The sequence below is a fragment of the Pangasianodon hypophthalmus genome, chromosome 16 (genome assembly GCF_027358585.1).
Source record: "Pangasianodon hypophthalmus isolate fPanHyp1 chromosome 16, fPanHyp1.pri, whole genome shotgun sequence".
In the NCBI taxonomy this organism is placed as follows: domain Eukaryota; kingdom Metazoa; phylum Chordata; class Actinopteri; order Siluriformes; family Pangasiidae; genus Pangasianodon; species Pangasianodon hypophthalmus.
The window spans coordinates 2,022,947-2,032,946 of record NC_069725.1 but is presented as its reverse complement, the minus strand read 5'-3'; the positions used below and the strand labels follow the sequence as shown (position 1 = coordinate 2,032,946).

General features: G+C 40.1%; 1 protein-coding gene across 2 annotated transcripts in view; it reads left to right on the top strand.

The window, feature by feature from the left end:
• Window positions 1-8,364, top strand: part of top1b (DNA topoisomerase Ib) — a 30,894-nt gene extending 22,530 nt beyond the window's left edge. For both annotated transcript variants that reach the window (XM_053240782.1, XM_053240783.1), the window contains 4 exons: window positions 982-1,109; window positions 1,230-1,324; window positions 1,964-2,113; window positions 6,235-8,364. In XM_053240782.1, coding sequence (XP_053096757.1) covers window positions 982-1,109; window positions 1,230-1,324; window positions 1,964-2,113; window positions 6,235-6,337 — 476 coding nt within the window. In that variant the 3' untranslated portion in view covers window positions 6,338-8,364. The remainder of the gene's footprint in view (window positions 1-981; window positions 1,110-1,229; window positions 1,325-1,963; window positions 2,114-6,234) is intronic.
• Window positions 8,365-10,000: the final 1,636 nt, after the last annotated feature.

Sequence of the window (10,000 nt, the reverse complement as noted above, 5' to 3'; positions counted from 1 at the left end):
TCTTTGTCTATCTCTCTCTCTGTCCCTCTCTCTCTCTCTCTCTCTCTCTCTCTCTCTCTCTCTCTCTCTCTCTGTGTGTCCCTCTCTCTCTGTCCCTCTCTCTCTCTCTCTCTCTGTCCATCTCTCTCTCTGTCCCTCTTTGTCCCTCTCTGTCCCCCTCTCTGTCCCTCTCTGCCCCTCTCTCTGTCTCTCTCTCTCTCTCTCTCTCTCTCTCTCTCTCTCTGTCCCTCTCTCTCTCTGTCCCTCTCTCTCTCTGTCTATCTCTCTCTCTGTCCCTCTTTGTCCCTCTCTGTCCCCCTCTCTGCCCCTCTCTCTGTCTCTCTCTCTCTCTCTGTGTCCCTCTCTCTCTGTCCCTCTTTCTCTCTCTCTCTCTCTCTCTTTCTCTGTCCCTCTCTGTCTATCCCTCTGTCTCTCCCCCTCTCTCTCTCTGTCTCCCCCTCCCTCTCTCTCTCTCTCTCTCTCTCTCTCTCTCTCTCTCTCTGTCCCTCTCTGTCTATCCCTCTGTCTCTCTCTCTCTCTCTCTGTCTCCCCCTCTGTCCCTCTCTCTCTCTCTCCCTCTCTCCGTCTGTCCCCCCTCTCCATCTCTGTCTTTCTCTCTGTGTCTCTCTCTCTGTCTCTCTCCCTCTCCCTCTCTCGCTCTGCCCCCCTCACTCTCTCTGTCCTCTCTCTCTCTCTCCCTCTGTCTCTATCTTTCTGTCTCTCTCCCTCTCCCTCTCTGTCTCTCCCTCTTTCGCTCTGCCCCCTCTCCCTCTCTCTGTCCCTCTACCTCTCTTTCTCTTTCTCTCCCTCTCTCTGTCCCCCCCTCTGTCTCTCTCTCTCTTGCTCTCTCTCTGTCTCTGTCTCTCTCTACCCCTCTCTCGTTTGCTAATATTGCTCTTTCCTGTCCTCTTTTCAATAACACATGTTGCAGTAAATGATGTTTGTTCTCATTTATTTACCACATCTTTTATCTTTAATCAAAATCTCTCTGTTTCTCTGTAGCTGAAGATAACGTTCCAGCGAAGATCCTCTCCTATAACCGAGCTAACCGCGCCGTGGCGATCCTGTGTAACCACCAGAGGGCGCCGCCCAAAACCTTTGAGAAGTCCATGCAGAACCTGCAGACCAAAGTAAGACTGCACTCTGAGGGTTAGCTCTTAAACCCGAGCGCTCTTTACTCCTTCACCCTCGCACTTCTCTCCTCCGTTATTGACTCTGCGCTCACTGGCTTTGTTCCCTCGTTCCTGCAGATCGATGCGAAAAAGGACCAGCTTTCTGCCGCCAAGAAAGAGCTGAAGTCGGCCAAAGCAGACGCCAAGGCCATGCATGACGAGAAAAGCAAAAAGTGAGTGTGTGTTCAGTAATGTCGTGTGTGTGTGTGTGTGTGTGTGTGTGTGTGTGGTTTATTGCTTCACGTCAAGGTTTCAGAAATGGCACCATGACCTGCCATGCCTAAATCACAGTTCATTCTCCACACACACCATCAGCACAGTTAATCTGTAACTCTCTCTCTCTTTCTTTCCTTCTTTCTTTCTTTCTTTCTTTCTTGTTTCCTCTTCCTTACTTATTTAATTTCTTGATTTTCTTTCATGCCTTTTCTTTCTTTCCTGCTTGCTACTGTTTGCCTTTTTTCTTGCTTTCTTTTTCTTGTTTTGTTTCTTCTTTGGTTCTTTTACTTTCTTGCTCTTTTTTTTTGGCTTGTTTGCATTCATTTACTTTCTTGCTTGCTCTCTTGCTTTCTTGGCTTTCTTTCATTCTGGCTTTCTTGCTTTCTTAACTATCTTTCTTTGTTGCTGTATTTCTTCCTTCCCCGCTTGTCTCAGAGACTCGGACCTGCCTTCACATTATTTTCTCACTTCATTATGTAACTACTGTGGTGGTGTGGTTTTTTTTTTTTTTTTTTTTTTTTTTTTTTTTTAAATTATTATCTTTGCTCTGGTTATATAAATAAACCGTGATTTATAATTTACGGTGATCCCGTCAGGGCGGTGGAGACGAAGAAGAAGGCGGTGCAGAGGCTGTCTGAGCAGCTGATGAAGCTGGAGGTGCAGGCCACCGACCGCGAGGAGAACAAACAGATCGCCCTGGGAACTTCCAAGCTCAACTACCTGGACCCGCGCATCTCCGTCGCCTGGTAACTTCACTTTCATCTCAACCTCTGACCTGCTCTGACCTTCCCTACACTTCCCTACTTTACGATTCCCTTCCCTACTTTACGATTCCCTTCCCTGCACTTCCCTTCCCTGCGCTTCCCTTCACTTCCCTGCGCTTCCCTACTTTACGATTCCCTTCCCTGCGCTTCACTTCCCTGCGCTTCCCTACTTTACGATTCCCTTCCCTGCGCTTCCCTTCCCTTCCCAATGCTTCCCTACTTTACGATTCCCTTCCCTGCGCTTCTCTTCTTTGCACTTTCTTTCCCTTCCCTTCCCTTCCCTAGTTTACGCTTCCCTTCCCTACACTTTCCTTCCCTTCCCTGCGCTTCCCTACGCTTCACTTCCCTACACTTTCCTTCCCTTCCCTATGATTCCCTACTTTACTCTTCCCTTCCCTGTGCTTCCTTTCTTTACGGTTTCCTTCCCTTCGCTTCCCTACTTTACGATTCCCTTCCCTGCGCATTCCATCGCTTCCCTTCGCTTTCCTACTCTTCCCTACTTTACAATTCCCTTCCCTAATTTATCTCAGTGTTCACGTTACATTTCATTTTTGGCTTTAAATGCAGATGTTGATTTAATATGTAGAAAATCGGCTCTTTCTCCACGAATGCTGAGCCACGAGATTTTAAAAACTCTTTAATTAAAGTTAATTTTGCAGTCTAACATGAGGGCAAACCTGCATTTTTTTTAGATTTTACGTTGTTATTGTGAATAGGAGTCACAAAAGTGCAGCATTTTTCAGCGTGATCTCCATTTAGTTCACTGCGAGTGTTAACGAGCTCAACGAGCGCTCGGATTCTTCTGGGAAATGTTTTAGGTTTGACTCGCCCGCGCCGACTCGCCCCACACCGGGGCCGACTCGCCCCTCGCCCACGCCGACTCGCCCCTCGCCCACGCCGACTCGCCCCTCGTCCTCTCTGACTCGCCCCTCCTCCTCTCTGACTCGCCCGCGCCCACTCGCCCCTCCTCCTCTCTGACGCGCCGACTCGCCCACGCCGACTCGCCCCTCGTCCTCTCTGACTCGCCCCTCCTCCTCTCTGACTCGCCCCTCGTCCTCACTGACTCGCCCCTCGTCCTCACTGACTCGCTCCAGAGGAGGAGCGCGTTTCCAGCAGCTCGTGTTTTACACGAGCCCGGATGTTGTGGTCACATGATCACGCTTCCTTCACATCATGGCGTCCGAGCGGTCAGTGACGCAGTGCAGTAGAGACGAGACGCTCGCTCTCAGTTCAGTTTTAGGACGAAGCAAAATTTAAATTGAAAATTTAAAACCACAATTTGTGATCCATTTGTCTGGGGAAGTGTTTAATACGTGGAGGAGAGTCAGTGATGCGCACAGAGACTAAAAACAGCACGTAGCAGCAGACAGACGTCTTTTTTCCCCACCGTCAGGCGACATCTGCTTGCAGGCATGTGTGTTCTTTTATCTTCCTTCTTTCTTGCAGTTTTCCTTTTCTTACTTTCTTTCTTTTGTGCGTGTTCTTTCTTGCCTGCTTTCTCACCTTCATGCTTCTTTTCTTCCTTGCTTGGTCTTTTTCTTTCTTTTATGCACTTTCTTACCTTCTCTTTCTTTCTTTGTTGTTTTCTTACTTATTTCTTACTTACTCTTGCTCTTTTCTTTCTTTCATATGTGTTCTTTCTTGCATGCTTTTTCTTACCTTCTTGCTCTTTCTTTCTTTTTTTTGTTGCTTTCTTTTTTCCTATTTACTCTCTTGCTTTTCCTTCTTGTGCTTTGATCCTTTTACCTTCTTGCTTGTTTTCTTTCTTTCTTGCTTGCTCTCTTTCTTTTCGTTCATTTTTTTTTTCTTTGCTTCTTCCTTCCTTCCTTCCTTGTTTGCCTCAGAGACTTTGATCTGTCTTACCTTCAATTTCTCACTTCATTATGTAATTACTGTTTTTATTTTTTTTATTATTATTATTAAAAGCAGCAGTCAGACATCATTTTTCCCCCCCAAAGAGACACGACACCTGTGTAGAAAATGACAGACGTGTATCCGGACGGAACTAAAGTGATCAGTCGATGGTTGAGGTGTAATTTTCTCAGAGGAGGATGGAGAAAAACCCCGACGTGGCCGGGCTTAATCCAGACCGAAATGAAATAAAACCTGTAAAGTAGGAAGTGACCCCAAAACCGCCATGTAGCTGTAATCCTGCTGAAAAACAAACAAACAAACAAACAAACAAACAAACAAAAACAGCAGCTTCCTCGTGAAGGTGTGTCAGTACGAATCGTCAGGATGACACCACCATCTTTAAAAAAAAAAAAAAGAAAAAAAAAGTGTTTATATTTATATCCTCACACACAAAAAAAAAAAAAACCCAGATCACTTCCTGTGCATGCTCAGCCTTGTGCAGTGTGTGTGTGTGTGTGTGTGTGTGTGTGTGTGTGTGTGTTGCTACACACTGCTGTAAATCTCGTAATGTTTATTGAACTGTTCTAACGCTTTAACCTGCTGATCCTGAAGGTCAGTGTGCTAATTATTTCCCCTTTTAACGAGTTCAGGTAGCAGATAAGCATCGGAACGTTACTGCATCTGTGCGATCTCAAACACACGTATCTTATTTACCGTCACCGACTCTTACGCCACCAGCCGAGCGGCATTGTATGCAAATGAGCCGTGAAGTACTCGAGACACGCAAGCTCCTGAGAGGGAAAGTCCTCGCTGTGCGTTGTGGGAAATGTAGAACGCAGCCTCGTGTTCAGCAGCTGTAAGGAAAAGCTGAGGGTGGAGGAGGGAGAAGCGCGAACAATGGGGTCGGTTTGTGTGCCAGAGAGTAGGCCACGTCGTCCCGCCACACACACACACACACACACACGCAGGGAAAGCCAAGGTGGGAAATAACTATTTGAAAATATTTGTAGCTCTGAATTTACACTCGAGCGCCAAAGCAGAGAGACACGGCTGCCTGTTGATTAGTGCGTTTTAATTTAACCCTTTCATACCCAGGACAATCGGTTTCTAACTGCTCTTTAAATTCTAATATAATCTAATATAATGAAATATAACTTAGAAATCACCTCCGGATCATTATCTCGACTTCTGCTGCGCTGTGAACTATTTACTGTTCCTAATGAACTCCTTAGTGTTTAAAAAAATAAATAAATAAATATTTTTTTATTGGAGACAAAAAAAAAAATAGATCTCCAAAGTCAGCTGCAGTCAGCTGCAGTGCTAAATGTGTGAAAATGTCAAATATTACAAATATTACAAATATTACAAATATTATTTACTATTTTAAAATTACAAAATGATCATTTCTATAAGACTTGAACCTGAACATTTTTTGTCTAAACATATAGGAAGGTTTTTACTTTTTTTTTTTTCTTTTTCTGTTTATTTTTTTTTATAGAAGAAAAATAAAATTTTGATATGATGTGCAATTTTAAGTGAAAAAGAAATCTAAAGAATCTGGATATGTTTTTAAATAATCCATGTATGAAATGAATCACGACTTACTGAAGCAACACTTTGGATCGTCTCTGTGTGTGTTTTGATTTAATTTGATTTATTTATTATTTATTTATTAAAGGAATGAGGAAGTTAGAGCAACCTCTTCACTAGTGCAGAGAAAAAAAACCCCACAACAGCCAGGACTTGCAATATCGTTTTTTTTATTTAAAAAAAAATAAAATAAATATATGTAGGTACATAGATAAGTGTCTACGATAGTTCCGCTTTTTTTAGTATTGAAATATGTTATTTAAAAAACAAAAAAAGAAGAAGAAGAAGAGTCTGATATGAGGCAGGACTCCTGGGTGAAGGATAAATGCAGTAGTTGTTGTGATTACCTGCTGTCCCGCCTCCAGCTCTATTTTGGGAGAAAAGTCCTCGCTATGACACAATAGCTACAGGAACTCCCCGAGCCCAACACACACACACACACACACACACACACACACACACACACACACACACACACACGGGAGGGGCTTTTTGTTTTGGAGAGTTTGTCGTGGGAGATGTTTATTTTTTTCCCGCCTTCTGAACTTTCCCCCACACTCCAGTATGTCCATCGTGCGTGCGTGTGCGTGTGTGTGTGTGTGTGTGTGTGTGTGTGAGAACAGGATAACAGTAACGTTGTTTTTGTCTCCTCTCTACAGGTGTAAAAAATGGGGAGTTCCCATCGAAAAAATCTACAACAAAACGCAGCGGGAGAAGTTTGCCTGGGCCATCGACATGGCCGACGAAGACTACGAGTTTTAAAAAAAAGCGGCGTTTTATGATTTTAGGAGGGTTAGCGTTTATCCATCGAATCCACCGTGTCTGAACGTGTTAAAGCAAAGTGAGGAAACAAAACTGGACAAAACAAAACACACACAAAAAAAAACCCAAACAAACCCTAAACCGTTCCCTATAAACAATCCGGCTGATGAAATGTTTAAACCGAGTCCTGAACGTGGAACCCTGAGGAGATCCACCGCCACTTCGCTCCGATAGACACACGTTAGGCTTTCCACTTGCTTTTGGGGTTTTTAAGTGTCTTAGTCAGGTTTTAGCCATCGGATTTATCGATGAATTCTATATTTTAATATAAGAAATAAATCAGAGTTGTTTTAAGAGGCACGTTGGGAACTGAACTACGGAAAGCCATTTGTGAAAGACTCGAGACTCAGCGTGTGTGTGTTTTTAAACTTCAGCAAGATGTAGAAATCCATCATGTAACCGAATCCATCACCAGGGATGCACCAATCCAGTATTTTTATTTCCCTCGCCGCTCTGAGAATCGTCCCGTTCCCAATACTGAGCCGATCGTTTCCTTTTATTTTCAACAGTATAATCGTTTCCTGTATTCTGAGTCACTGAGCCAGAACAACAACTCGAAGTGGGGAATCTCCAAACGCATCGCCATTCCATTCAATTTGACTTATTGATTGACAATTATTTTAAAAAATCTTGTCTTTTAAAAAAAATAATTAAACAGTTAAACATTTCTGTATTATATTAATGCTATTAATATAATCTAGAAAATGTAATGCTTCTTAAAAAATATTTTTTTAAATTGAGGAAAATTTCACTGTGGGTTAAAAAAAAAAAATCACAAAAGTTAGTAAAGCTTTTAAATATGATAAATATTGTACTGTATTGTAATTATAGAATATATTTACAGTAATGTACCATAAATTATACAATTACACGTAATCAATAAAATCCAGGAAATGTGTTTTTTTTTTTTTTTTTTTCATATTTTCATGTAAAATTAAATGTAAGAAAACTTACAGAACGTAGCAGAATTTTTCTTTTATTACTCAGAAACCATAAAAATAAATAAAGCCGTAAACACAGGAGTGTTTCCTCAATGCTTCAGATTTATTCCCTGTTTTTAGCAAATCTTAACAGTTTTATTATAATTTTTTTTGTTTGTTTTTAATGTTTTTATTATTTTTTTTGTTTTCTTCTTTTCTCGTCCGTCGTCAGAATCGTTCACGTTCTGGATCGGATCAGGAAAAAAAAATTTGATGTCAATCCACGATATCGGATTGGTGCATCCCTACTCTTCTTTTATTTTTGGGAATTATTTTTTTTTTAAATATATATTTGAATTTTTTTTCTGTTTCTATCAGGGATGTACATTTCATTTTCGCGAGTATGTGAAAGGGGTGACCTCCGTGTTAACGCTGACATTGTAGTGAATTTTACTTTGTGTTTAGTTTCTTTTTTTTTTTTTTTTTTTTCTGGTTTCTTTTTATTCCTGTGCAGAATGTTTTGGGTTTTTTTTTTTTTTTTTTTCCTCGGCAGTACAGTTACAACACTCTTACTTGAAACATGGCTGGGTGAGACGTGTATATATACACACACACATACACACACACATACACACACACACACACGATCATAAACATGAAGAACTGGTTTCTCTATATATGTGAGATGCAATTTTTTTGCCAAATGAATAGAGATGTGTATGAATACAGTGTACATGCGGAAGATTGGGGTCTTCTTTGTAAAGAATTAGGAACAAAAGTGTCCGAAGTTAACTTTTTAATGTGAGGCTCTGCACTTATTTATAGCTGTTAGAAAGTGTGCTAAAGCTAACTTCAACATTTTTACCACATTTAGCCTTAAGCAATCATGTTTTATTATTTTTAATATCAATCAGTTGTTTTACAAATAATAAACCATGCCACTTTTCTTATTCTCTCCTTTTATTTCACTTCCTCGCATCCATTCTGACGTCTTGCTTTTGTGTATTTTCTGTTTTCAGAATTTAAATAAACTTTGTATTGCAATAATCTCCCTGGTGTTTCGGTGTGGTTTTTTTTTTTGTTTTGTTTTTCTTCCCATTTACTATAAATTTCATTAAAAGGTGATTTGGTGATTTTTTTTTTTTAAAAAAAATGTAAGAAACAATTTTGTAAAATATACAGCACGTGTGGTCCTTATTCAGAACGTTAAAAAGATTGAAGTTAATATCCTGTTGGGTTTATTAAGCCCCGCCTCCAAATGATTTATAATTGAGTTTATCTAACGAACCTCACGTAAAGTACTCGTAAACTATTCGTAAACTGCTGGAAGGTCCGTTAAATTGGCAACGGCGATTAAACCGAGGGTAAGCTGACAAGGAAACTGGACACAGTCTTGGATAAATATTTATAAAATAAATATTTTACATTTATTTTCACATTTATAATAAAACACGTGTGTTGTGCTGTTACAGGAAAATAATAAGTGAGGTGGTGATACTGTAACCAAGTTGATTAGTTTCCCATAACAGCGTGTTCCAAAGTGTTTTATTTCTCTTAAACTACAGCATTAAAAAAACTAATTACAATAATCTGTAAATTAATTTACAATATATTTTTTGAATCCATTTATTTCTGTAAAGCTGCTTTGTGACAATGTGCATTGTTAAAAGCGCTATACAAATAAAATTGAATTGAATTTATTAAACAAATTATCACTTAAAATTTTTACTTACATCAGATTATTGTGTAAAACAATTTATATTTTAATTAGAACATTGTACCAAAATTTAGTGATTTTAGTTTTTGTTATTCTGAGATCATTAAATTAAAGTATTAAAAATGCAGCTAAATAATTTGAGCCCTTCATCCAGTGTTGCGTTTGGTTTATAGCTACGTTTAACAAGTTAGTTCCTGTTCTCGCTTGGATTAAACAGTCGTTCCTTCACCAGCCTCTCGTTTTTCTCTCTCGTAGTTAATAAGAGGAAAAAAAAACAGCTTGTCATGTTGCCGAGAAACCGCAAAGAAGCGTAAACTCCTCTGTCTTGAAGAGCTTTACCTCTGACTGTTACAAAGCGCTGACACTGGAGACTCCTTCCATAAAACTTCACCGTATGAATATGTATAAATATGCAAATTGGGACACGCCTCCATGTTCTTCTGACATCACAAACCACCTAATGTTACTAACTGAGCTAATGCGCTTACATCAGTAATTAATTACATCGGCGCTGACACTGGAGACTCCTTCCGTAAAACTTCACCGTATCGACACACACTGCTCTGAATCGGATCCGTCGTATCAAATATATACTCAAATAACTCCACAGTCGCTGCTCAACACCATGACAGTGTTTAAACGTGTCGTTTTAAACTATAAAAAACTATTTATGGAGAATAATAAATAGCGTAATATGGTTTTAATCTCCAAAACCATCTATGAGTCTGTATGGATTTATGAATATGTATGAATATGCAAATTGGGACACGCCTCCATGTTTTTGTGACATCACAAACCACCTAATGTTACTAACTGAGCTATCGTGCTTACATCAGCAATTAATTTAGCAGCCAATCCTGTTAAAGTATAACATCACCATAACAAGCTCTGACACTGGAGACTCCTTCCAGAAATGTTAAATAAACACATTTCTCCTTATACAAAAAAAAAAAAAAAAAAAAAAAA